This window comes from Excalfactoria chinensis, chromosome Z (genome assembly GCF_039878825.1).
Source record: "Excalfactoria chinensis isolate bCotChi1 chromosome Z, bCotChi1.hap2, whole genome shotgun sequence".
NCBI classification, from domain to species: Eukaryota; Metazoa; Chordata; class Aves; order Galliformes; family Phasianidae; genus Excalfactoria; species Excalfactoria chinensis.
The window spans coordinates 7,951,423-7,977,256 of NC_092857.1; the positions used below are offsets into that span (position 1 = coordinate 7,951,423).

The 25,834-nt window shown below is 52.1% G+C and overlaps 1 protein-coding gene across 4 annotated transcripts in view; it reads left to right on the forward strand.

Annotated features, from left to right (window-relative positions):
- The first annotated feature begins 4,825 nt into the window (after nt 1–4,825).
- The window catches only part of CNTFR (ciliary neurotrophic factor receptor), a 172,290-nt gene continuing 151,281 nt past the window's right edge, over nt 4,826–25,834 (forward strand). Inside the window, exon 1 of one of the 4 annotated variants that reach the window (XM_072360370.1) lies at nt 4,826–5,029. In XM_072360370.1, coding sequence (XP_072216471.1) covers nt 4,931–5,029 — 99 coding nt within the window. In that variant the 5' untranslated portion in view covers nt 4,826–4,930. Of the gene's footprint in view, nt 5,030–5,235; nt 5,300–7,682; nt 7,848–16,546; nt 16,649–25,834 lie in introns of those variants that run through there. The other 3 variants (XM_072360371.1, XM_072360373.1, XM_072360372.1) reach the window with 3 other exon arrangements.

Genomic DNA, 25,834 nt, shown 5'->3' on the forward strand with positions numbered 1-25,834 from the left:
GATATTGCCCAGAGTTATTATTATTTATTTTTTTTTATGGAAGCATTACATTTACCCCAAACATGGTTTTCTGAAAGAAACGTGCTCTTCACCTAAGAGAAAAAAAAAGAGAGGGAGAGATAAAAGGAAATAAAATGAATCTCCCACCCCTCCAAAAAAAAAAAAAAAAAAAAAAAAAAAAAAAAAAAAAAGCCTTTTGAAAATCATGGGAGCAGCGGGGCTGCAAGAATTCCTCGCCAAAAGACATTCAAAAAGCAGCTCTTTCACTTTTTCCTTTTAACCTGACCTTTTCATGCTAAAAACTTCAAGCCGCTCTAATCCCTGGCTCCTGCTTTCTATGCGCGGAGGAAGGCTGCTGTTAGAAGCAGGAGGAGGAGGAAGGAGCCACGCTGTGGCAGATGCTCCCTGCCTTGAGGTGCTGTCTGCAGGGGTGAAGTGGGAATGAGATGCCAAAGCCCATAGGCTGGGATAGGCTCTCAGAGAAGGGGTTTGGTGGCAGGGGTACCGATCCAAGAGCCAGGCCATTAGAACGTCTTTGCTTTCTGCACGGTCATTAGGGAATGTGGGCGATGTGTAAAACGTTGCTGACTTGGGTGTTATCCCAGTGAATAGCATCCTGCTGCATCCTCTCCTGAAGATGAGCACCGTGTGCCTCATCTCTATGCACACCTCTATGTCTCCATCCACAGCAGCAGGACGGCATTCACTTCCCCTCTAAACAGAGCTGAGATCCAAAAGGGGAGAAGAGGAAAAAAAGCATCATGCAGGATTGTGGTGCTGAATTCCCAGTTCCAGGAACATTGTGACTCCTCTCTATGCAAGTCAGGATATTCATGAAATAGAGATGCCAAAAAAATGTTGGCTGTAAGGTCTCAGTTCTTGACTGAGATTACATGGGGCTGTACTTTTGGCGAGCAGGGGAAAGAAGTAAAGGGGAGAGTCATTTCCAGACCCCTATCCTGTTCCTCACTCGGAAAGATGTGCAAAAATGTATTTAAAATAAGGCACGCTGGGCCTCTTCTGAGCACGGTGCTGGCAGCAGAGGGCCATGTGCTGAGGGTGTTGGGATGGATGTTATTAAAACAGGTGTCAGGACACACTTTGTCATTGAAATCTTACCCAGCAGAAGCAGCGAGGGGTCTTGCTGTGAGCCAATCACTGTTTCCCAGCAGCAGTCTGGTAATGCCCATGAGTGTGGGTGCACCAAGGGCAGCATTTCCTCCCCTGTAAACCTTTGCATAACGACATAGCCACATCCCCACGGCTGCTCTTTACTGCGTGCACACACACACAGATGCTCCCCACCACCATCCTTCCCGGGAACGTGGGTTGCAGCTGGGAAGCCACCACTGAGCCCTGAGTTTATTATCTCTGCCTTTGTCTTCCACACATGCACCTCCCTTCGCCCCCTTCCATCTCCACAGGAAGAACTTTGGCAAATGTAATAAAGACAAGGTGAAGCTTTACATAAAATAATCTCTCCTGCCATGAGTCCTGAGGAATTTTAATCAGTCCAGGAGCACTGGCAGAATTCCTTTGCCTGCAATCTTTTCATGATCTGCTTTCCCCTCCTGCTCCTCGTGGGGAGCATTTGCTGGGAAGATGATTAAATCGGGCTGGTAAAGAGCTCGCAGGTTCTGCCGCTCTCGTATTTTCCTGCTTCTTTGCGAGATCATTTGTACTTTTTTATGACCTGCAACACGCCAGGTCAGCCACTTTCTTTGCCTCCCCTGTAGGTTTCCTCACCATTGTTGTGGGGTTTTCCCCCTCCGGAGAATCTCTTTTGTACAAAGGTGAAAGACAAGGCTCCCAGCTCAGCCTGCTGTGTTGTTGTTTGCCTCGAGTCCAGCAGGAATTCAAGGAATGGTTCCCCACGTCTCCTATTCACCTTGCTCCTGCCGATGGCAAAGATTTGATCAGAGGCGGGGTGGGGGGGGGCGAGGGGGAGGTGGGAGGGAAGGATGTTTTTGGGAAGTGGTGAATGAGGAGCCAACATGAACTCGGTGGAGTGGGGATTTTGGAGCACTGTGCTTTGGCTGCCAGTAGTTCACTGCAGGAATCTGAGCATTTTCCTTTGAGCAAATGATTCACCAGCAATCACTCAATCAACTCTCTCCATGGTTGAATAATCTGTGAGTAATTTAGTCAGATGTTTGCTATGAATTATCAAATAAATGCTTGGAAAGACACTGGCCTGGAATTTCCCCTTACATGTACATGACCAGGTGAATGCCATCCCTTGAGGTTGTCCAAGGGATCTGTGATTACATCTGGCCAAAGTGCTCAGGCTCTAACCAAGATTCAGCTCCACCCTCCCTTTTCTATGAATTCTCCTGCTTAGGGTACCCCGCTGCTGGAGGCAGATGGGTGCCTGCAGTGAGGTAGAGCAGCAGTTTTGGTCATGGTCTCCTGGTCAGACATCAGCATACAGTCGTGCAGTGAGCCCCTACTGCCTGCAAGCAGCTCCCATCAGGAGATGGATGGGAGGCACAGCCCATGGCAGTGCCCTGGTGCTGTCTGTATGCTAAGGGGGAACTACTTCCACAGGTCCAGCTCTGCCCCTCTTGGCGCTGCAGTTTTCCATCCCTTTCCCATTGGTTTCTGAGGGATGCTGCTGCCCTCACAGCTTTTCCTCCTCCTTTTATTTTTTATTTTTTTTCCAACCTCAAGCTTGGCTGATAGTGGGACTGGAGGGATGAATAAGAGTGGGGAAAGGATTGGGATTTTCTTTTCCTGTCTTACATTTTGTGGCTGCTTCACTTGGTCCAGAGCATCTGGGCAGGAGGTTCTTCCTGCAGTTCTTCTGTTCAATAGCCCTGGGCACAACCTCTCTCCTCTCAGCTTCTCCTTCTGTGTTGTGCATTCAGGACCTGCTATTATCCATCACAGACTTCCCCAGAGCTCCTACCTACTGGTTGTTCTTCAAGAGGAAAAACAGTAAAAATGAGCAGATGATTTATTACAGAAAAAAACCTCCACCATTTCCACCCAACTAATACTGGCTTTTAGCAGTATCAATGAAAAACTGTATTCAAACTGGCTTCCACTCGGACTGTCACAGTGTCAGCATGAGGCCACAACTGCAGGGAGAGGAGGCATCTTTCACCCCATCAGCTTGTATCTCTTTGGGATAAAACAGAGTGGTCTTTGTAGGCTTGTTTTCCTTTTCCCTTTTTGCGTTAGCAGGAAGAGCAGAAAGTTTTGTTGTTGTGAGTGCTGTTGTTTTGTGCAGCCCTGGGATGTCTGGGAGGGTGAGAGCATGCCCCGATTTCTCCCAAACCCTCTGCAGTTTTGTTGCATGCATTGCTTCTCGAGTCACAGTGATTTGTCCAGCAGTGCTTGAGTGTCTGGAAGGTGGAACAGACCTTGCTGCTGACTGCAGGGCTGATGTTTCCCAGCTTACAGCACCCAGCGCTGCTGTAGCTCCCTTTAAGGACTCACCAAATATTAGCTTTATCACCCTGGGGGAGGCTCTCCAAATAAGAGCTCTCTGTCCCTGGTGGCACCAAAACCCTTGCAGTGATTGTTGTAGTGTGGGCATTAGTCTCACTTGTTAAGTGGGGAAACTGAGGCATGTGCCCACACGGCTGCCACCAAGTGGGGGTATGGTGGGGAGGACAGCCCAACTGCTGACACTGTGGTGCTGACTCCGCTTTCCTCAAAACACTACCAGGCACTGGCAGCGCCCACGGAGGTGGCAGCCCACTCCTTGCCTCCTGCCCATGCTGCCCTTCCTTGCCTCAGGGCTGTCCTTGCTCACCCTCCTCTTTGGCTCCTGCTCCCTTGGCCTCACAGCCACTTTAATTTTAGCAATTCCTTGGAAAGAGTCCTTTTCCATAACTCAGCTCACAGCAAAGCTCTCTGCTTGCCAGCTCTGCCTTCTCCCACGTGTTGCTGGCGTGCCCCAGCAGCACACGCCTGCACCTGCCCAGCCAGGCCTGTCCCAGCCTTCTGCACACCCAAACCTCACGCCCGGCTCCCGTCCCCTCCTGGCACATTTAATCCTGGCACTCCCGAACTGAGCTGCGGGAGCAGCCTCTGCCTTGTCTGGAGGCACCGGGCATGACACGTCTGTCCTCCTTGTCCTGCAGAGCCCCCACCTCCATCACAGCTTTGGTGCAATGGGAAGTGGGGTTACCCTACAGCCAGGGGGTGCAGAGGATGGGCAAGGTGTGCAGTGTGGGTGTGCAACATGCACCAGTAGGTTGCACGGGAGTGGGAAATGTGGGTGCATGCAGGATTCTCTGCTTGTGCACTGGTAGTGCAAGACCAGTGTGAGCACTGATCTATGTGCTCTGGTTGTGCAAGAGAGGGTGTGAACACGGACCTGTGCACTGAGTTGTGCACTGTGTGTATGCGTGAGTGTGCTTTTATTTGGGTCTGGAGCTGTGCAGCAAGAGGGGTACTTGGAGGGAGTGACTGTGCAATGGGATGTGCACGGCCATGTGTGTGCCTGTCACTCACAAGTGCAACGCGTGCATGTTCACGGGATGCATGTGAGCACAGAGCCTTCCTTTGGATCTGCACCTCAGAGGGTGCTGCGTGTCCGCAGGGGTGTGCAGGGTGCGTTGTGAATGGCTGCGTGTGCAAAACGGGGCACGCGTGAGTGTGGTGTGCGCGTGCAAGGAGCGGTGTGTGTCGAGTGGGCTGCGTCTCCCTGCACAGGCTCGCGTGCAAAGGTGTGCGTGCAAGGGCACGCGCGTGGATATGAGTGCGCGTTTGCATGTGTGAGTGCGCGCCCGTGTGTGTGCGCGCCCGTGTGTGTGTGTGTGTGCGTGTGTGTGTGTGTGTGTGTGTGTGTGCGGGCGTGGGGCGGGAGCGCGCGGCGAGGCCGGGAGCGCGGCCGCGGCGCTGTGCCGGGGGGTGCGGGCTGAGCTCATCGCTGGCTCCCCGGCGCTCCTTACCAGTGGCTTCTGCGGTCACATGGGTTATGTGCTGGAGTTTAAAAGAGCTTATAGCCCCCGAGCCGGTGCAGAAGCAGCCGGTGGTTGCATGGGGTAGAGCCGGGAGCGGCGGCGAGGAGGGCACCGTGAGTACGGGGGCGACCGGGGCCGGGGTGGGCGGTGCAGGGCGGCCCCCAGCCGCGAGGGTCGAGCCCCGGTGCCAGCCGCCCTGCGCGGAACCAACACCGCCTTTCTGGTGGGAGTAGGGAAAAGGGGGGAGGGGGGGTGGGCATGGATCACCGCCTCCCTCCCACGCCCCGCTATTTCCCCCGCGCGCACCTTCCCACGCGTGTCCGTGCTCCGCCGCGGGCCGCGCCGCCGCCGCCCCAAAACCCACGAGGAAACGATTCGGGCAAGTTAGTTTCCTGCTCCGTGCATCCGTGTGTCCGTCCGTCCGCCCCGCGCCGCCACCGCGCGTCCCCCCCCGGCGGCACCGCGGGACCTTCGTCCCCGTCCCCGAGCCGGGAGGGCATCGCGGCCGCACCGCCGCGCCAGGTTGAAGGCTGCGCCGCGCCGAGCCCGCTGCCTGCTGCATCGCATTAGGCGTGCTGGAGCCGAGCTCGCGGGGGGGCTCTTTTGTCAGCTGCAGCCTGTGGATTTCCCGGGCGGGAGAACAGAGTTTTTCCTTCTTGCCCCAAAGGCGCAACCTGCCCTCTCCGCTGTGGCAGCGGTGATTTTCATCCTTTTTCCTTAATTACTTTTTCTTTCTTTCTTTTCTTTCTTCTTTCTTTCTTTTCTCTTCTTTCTTTCTTTCTTTCTTTTTTTCTTTTTCTTTTTTTTTTTTTTTCGGGGGTAGAGTTGATTTTATAAGAATATCATCTGTTTTGGCCCGCTGTGGATCTGCTGTCCCAGGCTCGGCAGCTCACCCCGAGCACGATGAGGACTGCTTTCCAGAATTGCATAACACACACCGTTCCCTGTGTGCACAAACTCCCTGACATCCCCTGATCCCGGTGACTTCCTTTCTAAATCCAGACCGGGGCTCCAACCGCCGCTGTGCTGCCTTCGCAGGGGTCTGTGGGTTTCGGGTCTCCCAGGCTCTTCCAGCCGTTGTTTTTTAAGGCACTAAACTTTTTTGGTGTTAAGACTGGCAGTTCTCCCTCCCCCTCCGATAAACAGTTTTCCCCTTTCTTCCCCACCCTGTGCTCATAGACACGTGTCTGTAGCACAGGTTGTGGAGAGGGGATTGCCTGCCAAGCTGTTTGTTTCCTTTCTCAGGTCTCTTTGTGTGTTTATTTGTCAGTTAACCCAGGAGGTCCTTTCCTCAGGTTGCATTTTGCTCCAGACCTTTCTGACTCCTGCTCGGATCTTGCAAATTTTGCTCTGGTGGCCGTTCTCTCTCTTTGCTCCCTCCCTGTCATGAGCAGCTGAGCTCCTCTCTGATGGCTCTGGGCATCTGCAAGGGATGCTCATGGTCATGCATCTTGCTGGGACCAGGTGCTGGGATGGGGGCTGCTGTGGAGGGAGTACTGCCCAGGCACGGGTGGTTGTGCTTTGGCAGTGAGAGCCCCACGCCTGCCGGACTTCTTTGCAGCAACCCTTTTGGATAACTTCATCCAAGCCCACTGCCAAAACAGGCCAAGCTGTGAGCTTTGTGCTCTCTTTGGTCTGATTTACCCTGTGCGGATCTGCTCCAGCTGAGCCACGGAGCCCCCAGTGCAGAATGTGCCCCCGCCTCCTGTGCTGGGGAGGAAGGCGCCTCGGTGCCGCGGAGCTGCAGAGCTCATGGTGCATGTATGGTTACAGATAACTGTGGTGGGGCTCAGCTTTTAGAAACGGTTCTGCAAAATGGGGAGCTCTGAGGGTGCAGCCATCCTTTTCCCCCCCGCCAATCCCACGTGGAGCTGGAGGAGCACATCTTGCTTCTGCTGGGGAGCTTGTCTCCGTCTTTTACTATTGCAGCCGCTGCCATTACGCCTGACAGACGGGAGTTGCTGAGTAATGTGCTGTTTGTGTGTAAATAACTGAGCGCTCACCATCGCGCTCTCTGCCGTGGCTCTGCAGCGAGCTGCCTCAGCACCTCTGCCTGTGCAGACCCCAGCGAGCATCCTCCATTCCTTCTCCCCATGCCTTGCACAGCGCTCCCAAAGTGCCAGTCTGCTGCCATGGGTCAGGGGGAGGCCATGCTGCTACCTGGGTGCAAACTGGGGCCGGAAAGGGCTCTGTGTATGAGTGCATGTGTGTGTGTGTCTGTGCGCCTTGGGCACAGGGATGCTGTCTCAGAGTTTGCAGAAGTGTGTTCTGCTATGAAATAACTCATTGACAACTAGGAAAGCAGTTCTGTTTCGCTGTGCTGGTTTGTTCCATGTTTTTTCCCCACTTAGATACTCAGCCCCAAGTCCCCGTTAATTTCGTCCCATTACCACTGAAGATGCTGAATTATTCCTTCCTGTATCATTTTCATCCCATTTGCAGATTAGCATCCGACTCCCCCTGTCAGTGCTTGCTCAGCTCAGCTAGACTGATCACAGCTCCTTTAATCTCCCCTTGTAAATCAATCCCTTCTGCCTCCCCATCATTTTTGTCGCTCGTTTTTCTGAAATCCCTCCAATTTGTCCATTTTGTGCTGGTGACGTATGCCTGGCCCTAAACATGATGTATGCCAGGCATGGCAGTGTGAGGGAAGGACACCTCCTCCCCTCCCACCCGCTGGGTCTTGTGATGCTTTGTCAGCACTGAACTGAGTTACTTCCCCATTATTCTAAGCTATAGTTCCTGCTCGGTGTTGCAGAAGGAAGCAGCATACCCAGGTCAGTGCCCTGGGGGGAATGCCTCCAAATTTTGGTGGTGCGTTGGCAAGCTGGGTTTGTATGCTGCTATTGCACACTGGTGCTCCAGGTGCTGTGCTGGGGGGCGTCAGGAGACCACTGTGCCTCTTCCTGAAAAAGCTGATGGTCGAACAAGGTAAGGTGAGCAAAACGAGTGAAGACAAACTGTATGGGGCAAGATGGATGGGGAAACTGAGGTCCATGGAAGGCTCAATGCACGTCCCCTCCATTGCATGGGGACTTCACGTAGAGGCAGCGCTTTGTACAGTTGTACACTTTGAAGTTTCCTTCTCCCAAACCTGGAACTCTCAGCACTGTGCGTTCCCACTAGCTGGGAGGGCCGTGCCCTTCCAGGGACCATCTATTTTTAGGAGGAGCCATGTTCTGGACAGTGGCCACTGCAGATGCTCTCTGCCTCCTTCTCTTGGCCCCTCTCCAGGAGATCTGCTGCTGGGGAGGGTTTTGCTGAGACTCTGCGGGAGCTCGGGGGAGGTGGCACCACGCAGAGCACAGGGACACCTGAGGGGATGTCACTGCCCAGGGGTCTCAGTGGGGCTGCACTGCCCTTCATCTGAGTAGGGATGCAGCATTGGCTGAGGTCTGGGGACCAGCAGGACATGGCACATATGGCTGCCTCTGGCTCTGATTCAGGGTACGTCCCTGGAGTAGGAGCGCAGTCTGGGTGGGTGCACAAGAGGGGTGACTGCGGTGGTCCTGGTTGGGTGCCGGTCCCTTCACCAGGATGACACTAGGGGGCACGAGATGTGCTGGAATCCCCTTTGTTGGGAATGGGAAAGAAGGATGCGATGCAAAAGCCACTCTGGACCATTCCACCCCCTGCATGATCCCTCTGCACATTTTGCAGGAATCTGAGCATGAAACCCCTGCGGAGCCCACGGGCTGATGCTGGTGGCATGTCCTCGGCCCATTACCCGTAGTCTGTGGTCCCTTGTCCTGCTGAGTGGAGGATGTGTCCATCCGGCTGCTCACACTGTGCTGCTCATGGCTGTGGGAGCAGCAGGAGTGGAGATGGGAGCACTGAGCTGGAAGCATCGTGGAAGTGAGGAGGTTGTGGACTTGAACAGAGGGTCTCTGGGGAATTAGGGAAATCCAGGAAACACCCAGCATGGTTTTAATTCCTCCCAGAGGCTTTGTCCAGACAGAATCGGGTAAGGCTGGGAAGATGGACTGCGCTTTGGTTTCATTTTCTGCTGGATGTTAAGTCCACGTGAGGTACCTCCTCAGGGTCGTGTTTTCCCAAAGCAGCAGAAACTTTAGAGAGTCAGCTGTGATGGACGATCCTGATCGATCTGGAACATGTGTATATTTATGTATTAGATGTGTGTCCGCATATATCTGGGTAAGGTTTCAAAGAATGTGTCTTTTAAGGTGTGTTTATTCATTTCGGCATAAATTCAACTGTCGTATTGCCTTTCGTCCTTAATGTCTGTTATTCCAGCTGTGAATGCGCGTATGTGTACTAAAGCACCGTATACTGCAGTCCTTCTCTTGTTATAACAAACCTTGTGAAAAAGCAAATAAAGAGACATTGTTCTCATAGTGGGCTGGGAAGGATTCAATATTTATCTGCTATGAATTTTGATAGTTTTTGTTCAGCGTGTTTGCAGGTTGTGGGTTTTTCTTCTTTTTTTGAGATTATCTGCTAAAAATTTTGCACAAGCAAAAAAAAAAACAAAAAAAAAAACAACTGAGAACATTCAGACACACTGAGTTTATTCATCACTTAATGAGCACAGAAGTCGATCTTTTGGTCTAAAATGATGCTTGATAACAGCCTGGTGCATCCATTTCTGCCCAGTCAGTTCTCAGTGCTTTCTGGCTGCCAGACCCCAGGATCCGAGCTGCTGCTTCTCTCCCAAACCCCCAGGCAACAATTTTAGGACAGCGAAGCAATGCAAATGCACCCATCCTCCTGGAGCAGCGCTGGGAAGGCGGGGTGGGAGCACGGAGGACATGCTATGCTGCTGTTTGCTCTCTGTGCTCAGCCACCCACAGCCTGGCGTGTGGTTCTGTGGATTTTGGGCTGTGCTGGGTCTGCTTTTAAGTCAATTAGGGATGATGTCTGAAGGCGGTGTTGTGGTTTGAGGAGGGGAGGTTATTTGTCTGAAGGTGTTACCTAATTAGAGGGTGTAGTGAGGGCTCTAATTAGCCGTGACACCCTAAAGATGTCATTGATGCCCCCTGTCCCATCAGCCTTGCGTTGCCCTCCGGGGCTGCTGCTGTTTTCCAGTGATGCCTTTACAGTCATAGAGCAAAAGGAAGCTGCAGCAGATGGAAGCATTAATACGAACACTCAGTGGGGGAAATGTCCCCTCCCTTTCCCCCTGGGGGGTGGGTTTGTGCTGCTCCCTGCTTGAGAAGGGCGGGTGAGGGAGGCTGGAGAGGTTTGCAAGAAATGGTACTGTGATGGAGGGGTGATTGCATGGGACCAGCTGAGACCTGACCCAACCTGAGGGGATGAGTACCTGAAAGGGTCGGGGCCACCTCCAAGACTGCTGCTTCCTTCTTGGGTCACTTTGTGGTTTTGGGGTCAGGAAGCAGAATGAATTGCTCCTTTGCTGCCGGTGCTGAGCATCAGCAGGAGTCAGGTGGAGCTGGGGGGCTGGCTGGCAGATAGGGACAGGGAGTGGTGTTGCCCTGCCTAGCATCACCCAGCAACAGCATCCTTTGATGCCAGGGCTGAGCTCACCCCTGGAGCCAACACCCAAATGCTGCCTAAGGGAGATGCTCAGCCCCAGGGCAGATGTGCAGTCCTGGGAGGGCTCAGAGCTCCTTTGGAGGAAGGAGCTACTGCAGTTCCTCTTTGGATGGAAGGAGGGGATTCTCAAGACTCAGCTCCTTCTTTTCTCAGTGCTGCAAGCAGCCCCACTCTGCTGAGGGGCTTTGGTGTTGTAGGCAGTGCCACTGTTCCCCTAAAGCAAATGCTCAGCCAGGCGCATCCCCACGCTGGTAATTACCAAAGGATGTGTCTGCTTTTAATTATGTGGGTGTTAAGGGAGTGCATGCATTTTGTTCACTGAGTTGCAGCCTGTTATTTTCCTATATCTCATGGTCTCCGGTGGCTTTCACGATCCCTGGAGCATGGTATAGGGTAACATGGTCATGGTGACCTGCAAGACCCTGATTGCCCACTCGTGAAATGAAGCAGCTGCTTGCATTACAGGTACTATCTCTGCACCACGATCATTTTGTCCGTGAACTAAAAATAATGCTGGTGACAATGAGGACACATCATCTGCTGCCGTCAGACCTGGATGCAGAAGCAGGCAGCCTGTCCCAGGCTCTGCCAGTGTGTGATTTGTCCTCCTTTGTGCATCACCTCCCTGGCCTCTCAACTGGTGACTGAAAAATAAATACATTTTAAAAAAAGGAGAGGACAAAATGCTGCCGCTGCTCTGAGGTTTGATCAAAAGCGCTCTGCAGACCTTCGGACTCATCACATAGCCAAGAGCTCCAGAAATAAGTTTTATGGCAAAGGTGCACCAGCACATAACTATTATTTTGGGAAGGGGATGGCTTTGCTCTGGAGGCACCTGGAGGAGGTGTGTTTTGCAGGGTGTGCTGCAGGCTGTGTCAGCTGGAGGCTGCTTTATTTGCTCATTGTTGGTCGCTGTTTGCCCCATCTTTGCTGCACAGCACTGCTTCCTCCTGCTGCACACCCAACACGTGTTGCACAGACACGTTCCCCTGCTCTCTGTGCTGTGCCTGCCCACCTATTTGCAGCTGAAGGAACTGAAGCTGCTCTTTTTTTCTTTTTTTTTTTTTTTTTTTTTTTCTTTTTTTTTCTTGTGATTCATAAAAAGTCTCTCTCTCTCTGGATGGAGTTGTCTGTGCTTTTATTGACTTGGTTCCGGGAACGGCAGTGACTTTTCCATCTCCTGTGTGCATGATTTCTGCGAGGGCCCTGGAGCAGGGGCCAGCCCTTGCTGCTGCTGTATCTCCAGTCCTAACGTTGTTAGTCTGACAGGCCCATTGGATATGTAGGTGCATATAGTTTTATCTTGTGCATGAAAGCAAGGTCTGTAGCAGGGCACAAAGCATCTCCAAAGGCGATGCAGGAGGGAGCACATTGGCTTGACAGCATTGTTGGCCATACCACAGTAGTGCTGTGCCAACTGGCAGAAGCCCCTGACTCTTGTACTGGGATGTTTCTGCGTGTCTCCCCTCTCAGGCCATTCTGGGGAGCTCCCCTCTTAGCAGTTGCAGCTGGGCTCTGTGGAGCCCAGTGCTGCAGGATAGCCCCGACATTTGCATGGGGATTCCCAGTGATGTCATCCATCCCTTCAAAACCCAGCAAGGTGCCATCAGCAGAAAGTCTGTTTTCCACCCGTGCACCCTGCATGCTGGGCTCCTGCTTCATGCACATTGTACTCTCTATTCTGAGATACACTGACCAAGCTGGTGGAGCTCATTTAGCTGGGATGAAGGCTGGGATGAGTCTCTGCATCTCCACCCTGCAGTTTTTTCACTGTACAGACGCATTTGCCGCCCCTCATCTATCTTTGGGTCAGTTGCTTTGGGTCCATGACTCCATTGCTCCTCCAGCAAACAGGGGTGAAAGGTAATGTCCCTGGGTCCCTGACTTCAAGAGCATGCAGCATTTATGCTTCCTAGTTTTGCCACATCTTTACCTGTAGCCAGGCCAGCAGTGCTGTTATTTTTCCAGGTGGATCTTTCCACCTCCCCAGGGCTGAGAAAGGGAGAAGGCAATGAAGCACCTCTGCCCAGGTCAGAGGTATCACTGGCAAGGGAAGGGTCTTGGTGGTTTCAGCTTTCCCTCACATGGGATGGATTGGGATTGTCTGACCGGTGTTTGGGTTTAGGTTCTGGGAAATGTGGTGTATGTGCACAGTGATACCTGTGTCTACGTTTAGTTCTGTGGTGTTTGCCATGGCACATTACCACAGTCAGCAGTGAACCTTGCCACAGTGTGGGGATACAGGAAAGTATCATTACCTGCACAGAGGGGAAACTACAGGCTGGAATGGCTTTGGGATTTCCTGGAGGTCCCAGAGCAGAGATGGTGGCAGAAAACCAGACTTACTGAGTTACAGATGGATCATGCCAGCTGTGGGACACACCGGAATACTCTTTCCCTAGAGCAAAGCAGGGTGTCCGCCCCTCTGTGCAGTGCTGTGTGCTTATCTGTCTACCCCCTTGGCAGCCGAACTCCTGAAATGACATTTGAAGGCTTTACATTTATTCTCTCTTGCCAGTTCCAGATTGCATTTGCTGAGTTGTCAGGCAGAAGATGCTTTTCTCCTAAGCGCTGGCCCTGCAGCAGCTCCCTCTGCTCCATCCCTTCTTGGAGCAGAGCAGCTGGGTTCCTTCTGCCTCCACTGTCACCATGCAGAGAAGTGTGGGGGCTGAAGCCACAGCTTTGCCAGTGGGTGCATGAAGAGAAACAGATTTCAGCTTCTTCCTTCTTCTCTTGTTTGGGCCGTGCTGGGATCAGTTGGCAGTGAGTGTTGAAAAGCGACAGACAAGGCTTGCTCTGGGAAAGAGATGCTGTGGTGCAGAGGGTGAGGGTACTCGGTGCAGTCACATCCTCCTGCAGCTGGCTGATGCATCTGACCTAGGTGTGTGCAATGAGCTGGTGGGTTCTCAGCACGCAGCCCCAGCAGACGGGGTGCCTGCCTGCAGATAACCGGGACAAGTGACACTAACAAGCAGCTCGTCCGCCTGCTCTCTGCGAGGAAGGCGAGCGCTTGTCCATGCGTGGCGAATAAATTGTGCCTTTGTCCCCGGAGGCTGTCACTCTGACACTTTGCCGTGCTCTGCTGGCAGAGAGCAGCACTGGGGGCTTGCCTTGGCAAGCAGAGCAGAGACACGTGTCCCAGCTGGAAGAGAGAAATGAGAAACCTCCCTGAGAAGGCATTTGCAAGTGGCAGTGTGACCGTGCATGCTGCTGGGGTCCAAGTGGACAGCAGTGTCCCTGAGCAGGAGCAGAGCTGGGAACAGCCTGCTGTGTGCTGGCCCTTGAGCACTGCCGAGGACTTTGTGCGCTATGGTTGCACAGCAGTAACAGTGAGGCTGGCAGCTCAGTGGGTGCCACATAACTCAGAACAGCAGCGATGCTTTGACCCCTGCACACGGGTAGGATGCCCCGCAGCTGTTGCACAAACAGAGCCCACGCTCAAGGGCAGAGCCAGCACGTGTGGGTGCAGAGAGGCTGTGACACAGGCAAATTCAGTGTTGGCTGCAACGAGCAGCACATCCGAGGTTGCTGCTGTCACCCAGGCTGGGAGATGGAGGAATTTAATTATCCTTCTAACTTCTTCCAGAAGGGGCTTGGATGCCATAGCAGCAGACAGCTTTCTAAAACTGAGAGTAGGGAGGGGGAGAAAGACAAAGCACCTTCCTTTGCTGAGTCCTGGCCATTCACCCTTCTAGTCATCCCACCCCAGACAGCATGAATGGGCTTTGGAGGCACCGTGGGCAAAGGGCACAGCCATGTCAGTGACACCTCCTCCCCTCTGCAGGATGTGATCTGCTGGAGGTAGAGTTCTGTAGGGCTCTGCTTCACAGCCCTGCTGCATGCTGTCTCCCCTCAATCGCTGCCGTGGACATTAATTTTTCCCAGATTTCTGCTTTCCTTTGAATATCTCTGCTGTGGATCATTTTCCTTGCATGTGTTAGCTGGTATTTTCCCAAAGCTGAGTCCTGAGCTATTTCCTGCCTGTCTTTCTGTGATTTCTCGTGCTCCCTCTTCTGTTGTGCGTACACTCACCTTGGTACTTGCCACTGTCACTGGGTATGGAGGAGATCTCTTGCTCCTCTCATTCAAAAAGCCTGCAGGAGGAGAGGAGCTGCCCATTACAAAGATTGCAAAGCCTACTCAGCTCCTGCTTACACTTCCCCAGCTTTGAGTATAGTGGCTCAAGTCCTGTGGTAGCCACAGTGGGAGAACACAGAGTTTTGGGATGGGGAGAGCTTTGTGGGAAGGGGAAGGAGGGTGCTGCAGGGCAGGATGCTGAGGGTCTGTAGAGCTGCAGGCTGGAACTTGAGGATGCGATGAGAAGGGAGAAGCAGGGAGCTGCTGCCCTGAGGTTCTGCGGGAGCAGGAGGCAGAAAGAGGATGTAGGGGCTGTGGGGTGTCCTCTCTACAGCGCTGTGGGCTTTATGTTTGGGAACGCCTCTGTGAACCCCTTTCTTCCCTCCTTGCCTTGTACACTTCACCAGAGTACCGGGACAATGCTGCTTTTCCCGAAGCCTGCTGAGGATCCTCACCTCGTGCTGCACACTCAGGAGCCAGACAGCAGCTTAAAGACTAAATATATCTGCTGCTGCAGCTCTTGGCTCCTATAAAAATAAATCTTACCGAGGTAACTTTGTGCTGTGCAGTTCTCAGAGCTTGCTTTTGCTGTGGTTTCCACTGAGATAGCATTTGGCTAACACAGCCAAACATGAGCAGAACAAGCCTGGAGCTGTATAGAAAGTGATAAGATAAGGCAGGGCTATGATTTGCCTGTCTGATCCTGAAGCTTTGTGCATTATTTAGTGTGTGTAGTGAGAGGTCAGTAGCCTCCTGATAATTTTCATTAGATTAGTCAGGCAGGGTAATCACCTGCTCAGAAAAACCAACTTGACACTGTCTGTTCAATAGTTGGGGTTTAACTGAAAATAAATAGCCTTGTAATTATAAGGACACTGCCAAGGTCAAAAGGCTCAAAGATTCTCTTTCTTTTCTCGCTCTGATATGTTTACAGAGATCTTGCTATTCTTTGTGAGTTTCTTTTGCTTTTTTTCTCTTTTTTTTCCCTCTCTTAAATTCAAATCAAAAGCTTCAGAGCTCTTAAAGGAAATTCAACACTTCCACAGCAGTGGACGTGAGTGGTGTTGCAATAGCCAAATGATGCCTCTGACCCCATGCTAATGAGCGGGGCACTCATTAGTGCACTGGAGTGTGTGCTGTGCGCCCAAGCAGGGCGGGGATGCTCTTCCCTCCTCATCTGTGCTAATTCTGGGATGGATCCAGCCTACAAAACCTGGCTGCCGGTTGCCCCCTGCTTATGTAGCAGACTGCATCCCTCTACAGGCGATGTCAACCCAGCCCAAGTGCTGTCCTGTTGAAGTTGTGCATTAACTCCTGGAGTTGACTCTGCTGCTGTAGTTGGATGCTGCTCCTTCTCAGAGAGCCCAGGGAGGAAGAATGGAAATGATGCTGATGCTGCTCAGCTTTAATCAGTACCAATGGGCTCTGCAAAGGGGTTCATCTATTGTAGCAAATGGAATATTAAAGCTGGGGTTGGTGTGTGTGCGCTGATGAAATCCTTGCCCTTTTCCAGCTTCAGGTGGTTGTGCTTGCTATTTATCTTCTTCAATTGCATGTGAACACTAATGTCTGGAGGGATCTTTGTAATCTTGTCCTTCTGCAGGACTTATGCTTTCTGGGTGAGAGCTGGGCAAGATGCTGGTGCTCAGGGTATGTTCAGAGCTGCTGGTACCAGAAGCGATGGAGAGGTTGTTGTGTTCCAGCAGCGCACTATGACCCGGGCACCTTGCTTTGCCCGGCAGCTGGGTGAAGTAAGCAGTGATGCTTTCTATCCTGAGCTTGGCTGTGAGCCAGGAGGGCTGCTGCCTGCTTCAAACCTGGGTACCTGCCTGTCGCAAAAGGCAATGTTTACATGCTGATGTCATCACAAAGCCATGTGCCGTCCTTGCTTTGGTGAGCTCCCATCACGGCCGGATGAGTTAGCACATTCAGCCCCAGCAGATGCTGGATTTTGTTTTATTTCCTCCATCCTGATGGACCATCAGTAGGGATCCCGATCACGGAGCTGGTGGGGCTGTTGCTTGGCCCATCTTTGCAGGAGTCTGTTGCTCTCATTCTCTGTCATAGGCTTTGACGGATGCCTCGGGGATAAGGAGGGCAGGGCAGGGACCGATGTGCCAAATGACGGATGGTGCGGTCTGGTGAGTGACGCCGCGCGGCCGCGTGCGGGTGCTGCCTCCACGGGAGGAGAGGGGCTGCCTTGACAGCTTGTTTTGAAAGCAGAATGACTTCAGGGCTGGATTCTTTTTTTGTCCTCCCTTCCAGCTTTATTCCCTCCCCCACCCCCCCCTTTTTTTTTTTTTTCTTTTTGCCTGACAGAAAAAGCATAACTTGTCTTTGTTTAATTGGTGCTTTGTGCCTGTCTCCTGCCAGAACTTAACGGAGAGGGGGCTGGCTGGATCAAAGCGGCTCGAAGTTGGGAAGCTGTTATACATCCAGCCTGCCTGTTTAAAGCAAAACCCCACTTTTATTTCCCCCCCTCCCTCCCAGCTGCAAGCCAGTTCCTGGCACATAGTGAAAGCGGCACATTGGCTGCTGCTGTGAGCCCCCCTTGGAGCAGCCTGGTGGCATGGGGATAAGCACTGGCGTGCTGCTTGGAGCATCGAATCGACATGTGCTTGTGAGGCTTCAGTCTGTTTCATGATCTTACAAATAAGACCTGCTGGCATCTGAAACACAAAACAAATGCCCTGTGGATTGAGCGAGGAAGCAGTGTAGTGTGGGCAGACCTGGACGTGCTGTCTGCAGGGCAGAGCAGGGTTAGAGCAGAGCTCCAGCTCCCCGGGTGTCCCTGGTCTCTGTCTCATCACTGTTGAACATCCGTGATGTGAGGCCAGGTAACTTCTTGCAGAAAGGTCTGTATACAGGAGAGAGTTCATGCCCTTGTGTTGTACTCAGCCTCTGTCTCTGGAAGAGAACAGCGTGGGATTGCCCATGCTATGAGACCTACTGCAGCCTTTGCAGAATGTTCTTACCCTGCTTTTTGCAGAGCAAAAGCAGCAAAGTGAACTGCTGCGTTGTGTGACTGGTGCCCGGCTGTGTGCTCACTCCTGCAAGGGGCTGTGTACTTCCCAGTGCTGCTTGCTGCAGCTTTGCCTAGGCTCAAGGATGGGCTCAGATGATTCCTATCATGGTTCCTTCCAGCTGGACCTGTCCCTGTGCAAAGGGCATAGTCAATTGCTTTGATTTTTTTTATTTTTTTTTTTAATTTATTGTCAATTTTTCTTCTGCCATTTGCAGGGGCATCCAGCCACTCATAGCTTGCTCTGGTTGCAGGGAACCTTGCTGGGCTGTGCTTCTTGCTGTCTGCATTACGTGAACATGGGTAGTTTTTCTCTACAGCCCTGGCACATATGGTAGTTGCAGGTGGTTTTGGTACAGCAGAGACAAGGTGCCTGCTTATCTCTGATGCATCTGAGCAAAGCTGCTGGAAGGGTATAGGTCTGTGGGAGTACCCAGGCTCTTCCTTAGCAAGACAGGAGCAAAGCATGAAGCAACTTAGCTATGAACATCAGGTTCCCCATGGCACCTTCGGGAACTTTGCTGCAGACAGTGAAGGACCTGCTGCAGTGAGTGGGTGGTGATTGGAACGGAGATGTGGGGGCTGTAAAGGCATTTGGGGAGAGAGCTGAGAGCACAGCTTGTGCTGGGCTGAACTAAAATTGATGGCTGGGTGTCCATGAGAAGATATAAGTGATACCTCCACAGTCTGAGAGCCCCCACTTTGCCACCAAAGTGCTGTGGATGGAGTCTAAATAGTGTTTGGTGAGTGCTTCTCTGCAGTGAGGAGGGCTGGAGTGAGTCCTGTCTGGACTGGTGCAAATGCAGGGTCAGACTGTGTGTGCTCATCCCTTATTATCCTGTCCTGTTCAGATGGAGACAGGTAAGGAAAGCAAACCACATCTGTCAGAGACCAGAGCCCTGATGGAATATGAACATTGAGAGCTGGAGATACGGTATTTATACTGTGGTCAGGGCAGGATGCCCAAAGGAAGAGGTATTTCAGAGAATACCCTTGGGGCTTATTCCTTGTTTTCTTGGGAGCTTTGGGTGCTTTCATGGGAGAGAGTGTTTAAAAAAAAATAATAAAGTAATCAGCTCCATTGCAGTAGGATCCCAGTTTGCTCAGTCATGTCTGTAGAGCTGTCTGTGCTCTCTGGTTACAGTTTTTCTCTGCACTTTTGGGGCTGCTCGAAGTGTCCTCCTGCAGGGATGATCTGTCTGCCTGTCCCATTTCCAGCCTCTCTTCTTGCAGAGCTTCTCCCACTGTGTCTTCGCTCCCAGCTGAGTGAAGCACTAATGCTCTGGATCTATCTTTCCTCTATATTGGCAAAATTTATTCAGCAGATGAGTGTTTCAGTCCCTTCTCAGAGCTGTTGCCTGTATTGATCTGTGGGAAGAGGGGAAGGGCAGCAGCCACCTTCATGAGCCATTTCTGTCCTATTTTCAGCTTTAGGCTTGCAGCTGCTAGGCTCTGACCACACCATGCTGACAGCCATGGTCACCTCTTAGGGATGCCTGGAGCAGAGAAGGGCAGGTGGCCTCACCTGTTAGTGATGGGACGAGCCCTTTCTGCTTTCTTCTGACCCTCCTTCTGCCTGTGCTTTTGTTGCTGTGCTCTTGTCAGTGGAAAATAACTGGTGTATATACCTATTCTTAAGTCCCTGAGGAGCCTTAACCTTATTTCTAAGCTGGAAATACCATGCTCCATAGGGCAGAAATTGAGGGCTGCAGTAATTCCAGCATTACACCAAAGCCTCTGGGGAGCAGCCGGCTGCTTCCCTGGGACTGCAGCATGTCAGAGGCCGTGGCGGGGCTGGTGTCTCCTGCCTCTTGCTGCCAGATGTGTGATGGACAGGGGTGATGGGGAGGAGTGCGGGCTTTCAGCACATGGGAGCTTTGTGCCTTTCTCCTTGCCCAGGGGATCAGCTTGCTGCTCCATCACCTAGCGAGAGCTCAACCTGCTGCAAGCTTTGGCTGTTTCTCTGGATGGCCTGGATGGCCTCTTCCTGCATCCCCATTTCTCATCTCTGGGGTTCAAAGCTGGGGTGATGGGGGAGCCCTAATTGCCCCTCTTCCCAAGGCTCCCGCCTGTGTTAACGACCTGTAATGGGATGGGCTGTGTTAGCCTATTAAGCCCCAATGGAGTTCCTTGTAGACTTAAGTGTGAGGAATTTCGCTCAACCATGTTAAAACATTTCCACCCCCTGTAATAGCTTCATGCATTGATTTAACCCTATGGCAGCTGGGATTGTTCGCTGGGAACAGCCATATGGAGAGCTGTCCTGCTGTCACACAGCTCCTTTGGCCGGGGCTTACATTTCTGGGGGATCTGATTAGCACCGGGGCTGCTCTTGCTCTTGCCTCCTCCCGCCTGAGCCCTTGCGGGAAGCAATTTTCCTTCCACTGCGCTGAGCCTGGCTGTGCTGCTTTTAATGAGAGTAATTTTGCCCTGGCTTGTATCAGCCGCAGCCCACCTGCGCTGCCAATTACCCCGGCAGATCTGGCGTGACCTGTGGAGCTGGGAGCAGCCTGTCCGAGCTTTAAGTGTTTCTGAGCTGTAAGGTGTGAAAAATCTCACCAGTGTCCAAATGGAGATGGAGGGGAAATGGCTTTCCGGGTTATGAACGACCTCAGGACAGCACTGGCATCAGGTGCTGCTGATCTCGGAGGGATTTGCAGAGAATCAAGGGCTTGCTAATGGCAGGCGCTTTGCCAGCGTTTTGGGAAAGATGTTCTTCCTAATTGCAGGCTGCCTGCCCTAATTTTTGTTGTTGTTATTGAATTAGTTAAATGTGTATCGTAACACCCCAGTGCCTGGGCAGACCTGGAGAGCGTGTGTGCAAACATGCTGAAAGGGCTCTGCGGGAGGGAGGACGGTGGTTCTGCTGTATAAACACGGTGCATCTGTCACATTTCTAGAGAAGCCAGCGTCCATGCCAGTTCTGACCTAGGCATTGCACAGATTTACCTTCTGCAGTGTCTGTGTGGGCATGACCTCCTCGTGGCTGGAGGGTGGTGCTCAGATGCCTTCCAGCCTCCTTGGGATTGCTGTCATTTTCATCGCTTCTGACATATCTGAAGGAGAATACAGGGTTGACTGCACCCTTTGGGTCCCTCTGTGGTGCAGGTAGTGGGATGGCTGCAACACTGGTACAGCAAAGCCTGTTGTAGGGCTCAGTGCCTGTGCCCATGTTTCTGCTGCAGTCCTGGTGTACAAATACACTGATAAAAGGTGTGCATATAAAGATGGGGATGGCTTGGGATGCACTTTTGGAGCTCAGGGTGTGAGGTCTGGAGCAGATGGAACACAGACAGTGAGGCCCTGGCACGGCTTCCCAAAGAACCGTGGTGCCCCATCCCTGGAGGTGCTCATGCTCAAGGCTGGGTTGGATGTGGCCCTGCTGGGCAGCCTGAGCTGGTGGGGGCAACCAGCCCACGGCAGAGGTTGGGGCTGAGTGTACTTTAAGCTGTCTTCCAACCCAAGCTATCCTGTGATATGATTCGATGGTAGGATCGCACCTAAGTTACTCCTTTAGCACTGGGCTGCTAATTGCCCATATATTATCGCTCCCACATTCTGTTATCTGTGAGCCTGCTGGCAGTCAGTGTAAAATGACCAAGCAAAGAGGGAGGAGTTTGAAAAGGAGCACAGAAAGGACTGTTAACCTCAGATATCCCTGAGATGTCATTGTATGAAGAGGTGGTTCTTTGGGAATCAAAAAGCAACTTAATTTGTCTACCCAAATTTCAGTATTGCTTCTATTCAGCAAGGCCGGGAAGGTTCAAGTAACAGATTATTATAAACATGGTCAGCACGCACCTTCTGCATTAGCAGGAGAATAGATGATCTCCTGAGTTCCCTTCTGGTCCCTACTGCTCTGTGATTCTGGAGACTGGCTGGGCAGCACAGTGACCACTTGAGTGCTGTGGTCTTGGTGCAGAGGAGAGGGTGCTGGGGACAGAGCTATGGCAGCACGGCTGTGCATTAAGTGACTTATTATAGCAATAACAAATGGGGTTAACTCTAATTAGCTGGGGTCTTGGGAAGAGGGGAAAGGGGCAGGCTGCAGTTTGCATTGTCATAGGAGAGCAGTGCTCAAAAGGCTGCACGTGGGGGTAGTTGGTGACATTTTGGGTGGAAGCTGTGCTTGCTCTTTGCCTGTGTGTGGGCCAGCTGTCTCCTTGATGTGTCATTCAAAAGTGTGGTGCTTGATAATTAATGCCACCGTGATTAAGCATAGGAAAGGGCTTCACATTCTCAAGGTGGGCCAGCTGGAGTGGGAGCTATGAAGGGCTGGGGAGGTGATGGCAGGCTCAGTCCTCGAAGCAGCAAAGGGGAGGAAACGGATGCGTTTTGAAATGTGAGGATGCCGCTGATGAAATGAAAGCTAGCTTCAATTTCAAAGCTTTACAGCCTCTCTGGATACCCTGGCGTAGCCTGGCCCGGGTCTGTTGTTTCTTGGCAAGGATGTTCTTGCAAATGGAAATGCTGGCCTGGGTGACCTTCTGTGTCTGGCTGCTGGAGGAAATGTGCTGAGCAGAAACAAGCATTTCCAGAGCTCGGCTCTCAGGCTGGGCTCTGTTGATCTCCCTGCTGGGATACAGGGGCTGGCAGCCGGGCTCCATCCTTCTCCAGCGCCTGGGCTTGCTCCCAGCCTGGGCCCATCAGTCGGCTCATGATACCAGCTTGCTTCTGACTCTGAAGGTCAAATGGCTCACAGCAGGGTGACAAAGGAGCCCTTGATCTGAAAGCGGGATTGTTCTTGTGCCTCGCCCCAGGAGGGGTCTTTGGGCTGGGATGCGTGCGGGCTGAAAGGAATGCTTAAAATGTCCTTTCTCTGCTCCTGTCAAAAGCCTTTGGAGCTGTGAATCAAAATATCTGCCCTAGTGCCTTTCCCGCTGCATGCTTCAGGCTGGTTTATTCCTTCCGAATGGCCTGATCCAGCGCAGCCAAATGTCCTGGCAGCCAGTCTGACAGTGGGCAGCAGTGGATGTGCAAGGAAAAAGGGCTCCAAACAGGGTGAGCGTGCACAGGGGAATCCCCAGCCTTTGGTAAAGAGAAATTTTTAGGTTCAACAAATCAAGTTTTAATCATGCACAGCATCCTCCAGCCATGAGGCCTGCAGCTCTGTTGCACCGCTTGCCCAAAGCTGGCTGGGGTCCTGCTGCCAGGCGCTTCATCTGGTTCCTGCTGTGGGGCACTTGGGTGCTGAAAGGAGTCAGGCAGTAGTGTATGCCTGTGCTTGTGTATCCCTATGGATGCCTTTGGTTCAGAGCTGTGAGGAGCCTTGCACACTGTCCTCATGCGGCATCACCTCCCTGCCCAGCTTGTTTCTGCAGGGAGGCTGTGACTGTGACCTGCAGATGGCTGAATGCTGCTCATAGAGTCTCATGTGCAGGTGCCAGAGCATTGCACTGCAGCCACCAGGCACATGTCACAACATCTCCCTGAGATCTTGCCTGGCTCTTTCCATTCTTGGAACTTCATTCAATTATGCCTTGGCAGTGCAGCAACCAAGGACTCAAATACTGGGCAAATGAGATATCAGCATAGCCAGAAAAAAAGAAAAAAAAAAAAGCAACTCTTGAAATTTCTCTGTACAGCTTTAAATTAAAAAAGAAAAGGCTCCAACAGACTGCATCTATTCTAGTGTACCTGTGTCAGTGCCCTTTGATTGGGAGGAGACTTGCATTGTGAGGAGTTGTGCTGAAACTGAAAGGAGGCTGTGATCACTAGATTGATCATCCACTCTTAATCTATTGGCGGTGTGTTAATTACTCTCATCATGTGTTAACTTGACACTTGTACCACGGTGTCATACCCCTAGTTTCTTGCAAGCCATCCCGGTGTTTACTACCACTCCTGTCACACTGACTGCAAATCAAAGACAGTGTGCAGGTCCCTGGGAGGCAGTGACTCTGCTTACGAACGTCAAAGGGCTTGCCAGTTGGAGCAGTGTGACCCATGTTGCATTTGTCGCCTGATTTGGACCCTTCCTGCTCTGCTTCTGCTGCAAATACGGCTTTCTACCATCTGCTTGCCCTTGCCACAGGCTGCAGTGCTCCTAGCCCCAGCCGTGATGTGTGAGGATGCTTGTGAAGCAGGGACAAGCTGCCTTGTGGCTGAATGGAAAATGCTTTCAGAATAAGATGCTAGGAGCTCCCAGCTGTGCTGCATGACTTTTGATGGGGGTATTGCTCGGGGTGCTTGAGCAGGTGGGAATGCTTTGCTCCCCTTCCCCAGCTGTTCCAGGATTGTTCCATTTTAGCTGCAGGGAAAAAAAGCAATTTACAGGCTCTTGCTCCCATGCAGATCACAATTTTTGGGTGCTTTCCCATGAAGGTGAGCCTCACCTGGGTCTAACCTGTGGATGTGCTGTGTTACAGCCTTGGTGACAGTGCTCCTGCATGCCTGGTTAACAAAAATCTGTGTGATTGTAGTTCTTCTCATGGAAGGAAGCAGGTCCCTGCTGGATAGTGCACTCCCTGGGTGAGACAGGGGCTGAGCAGGCAAACTGCAGCTGGTGCAAAGCATGTTCCATGCATGCTGCCTCACACCTTGCTATTACAGCTGGCTGTGAAGCATTACAGGGATTTCTCTGCTTTCTCCATTTGAGTATGGTGCAATATCTAAACTATGTAAAGTGCAGGACTGCCTTCTCTCTCCTCACCCCGTGACAAAGTCATGGACGGTCACTTAAAAATCACAGCTCCCCTCTTCACATCAGCTGGAGGAGGCTGTGACCCGCAGCTGCTGCCCAAGCAGGTGAGCAGAGAGATAAAATCTCTTTTTTGCCCTACTGTTCCATGCACCCTGCTTTTGTGCTATTTAGGGAGTGCATGGTCAGGAGGCTGGCAAGGGTGGGAGGACAAGGATGAGCTGTCACTCGGCACTGGTCCAGGGTACCCAAGGATCTTGTGCAGGGCTGCCCAAGTGTTACTGCTTGTGGGGGCTGTGGGGAGGAGGTGTCAGCAGTGTCAGGGCTGTCAGCAGATGATGGATGGCCATGCTGTACCGAGTTTCTTGTATCTGCTGGCACCCTTCGCTTGGAACAGGCACCTGCCAAGGGGCACTTTTACTTTCTGTTCTATTTGCAGGGCATTCAGATGCAATGTTGCCAGGTTTCTGCAGCACCTCCCAGCTCCAGGGGGACCGGTCTGCCTGGCTGGCCCTAGAGCCTACCCATGTAAGACAGGACATAGGAGAAAAGTGACAAAGGAGCAGTAAGGAGATGGAAGTTAGTAGAGGGACTGGGAGGTCAGGGCTCAAGATTGAGTGAAGAGAAGATGAAGCTTGCGGGAGAATGGTGCTGTAATGGGCAGTGTGACCTGGGCAGTGCAGATTGCTGCTGTCCCTCTATGAGGGCACTTTCAAGAGATGCTAACAAGCTCGAGCTCCAGGTGCAGTGCATGAAGCCCTGTGTTTGGTCTAGGCTTGGGGCAGCAAACTGAAGGTTTATCCCTGGGCAGAGCATGAAAAAGGTTTCTCCAAAATGTTGCAGAAGGAGTGAAATCTCCCCTCCTGATTTTAAATCCTCCTCTGGTGAGATGAGTGTCAGCATGACAGTGCTGTGACCGTCTGGATGACAACTTTAGCTTTTGTCTTGAGCAATGGAAAGAGCCAGTCAGAACTTTGCTTGCAGGAAATGAACTTAAAAAGATGATTGTCTGGCTTTCTTTCAAGCTGTGTTTCCTCTTTGGATCTTTTTTGGCTGTACAGGAGCTTATGCTAGCAGAACCTCAGGTGGAACACGCTCCTGTTCTGGTGCTCAAATGCATAAGAACATCCTGTCCTGCTGCTACTGACTGTACGTCACCTGCATTATTGCTGCAACAGGGAGGCAAAGTGCTCTAAGGAGGTTATAAGGCTCTTTTCTCTCTTGATCTTGCTGTGGCCACAAGGATTAGAGCCCACAGGGCCGTATTCATAGACTTCAAACCTCACCTGTTCTGGCAAACACCCATAGGCTGGTTGGGGAAGTGTTGAGACATTTCTTCACTGACAAGTTTTCACTCTCCCACATCTGCTTGTAAGCACACATGTTCCTGCCCGTGGATGTGCAGTTTTGCTTTAGCAGCAGTATTTGCAGTGCTCGGTGATGCCTTGAATGTCCTGAGCTGAGAAATGCTGGTGTAGGAAATCTGCACTGGGATGGCAGGGGGGACTATCGCCTGGAAAACATGTCCTCGTAGGACAGTGCTTGTCTCCTTGTGCAGTCAGCAATACTCAGCGGAGCTCATCTTCTGAGCTACTCGAATATGCTTCCACATGCGCTTGTTTTTGTGTTATTACTTTTTTTTCAGAGCTGTCCCAAGCTTGGAGC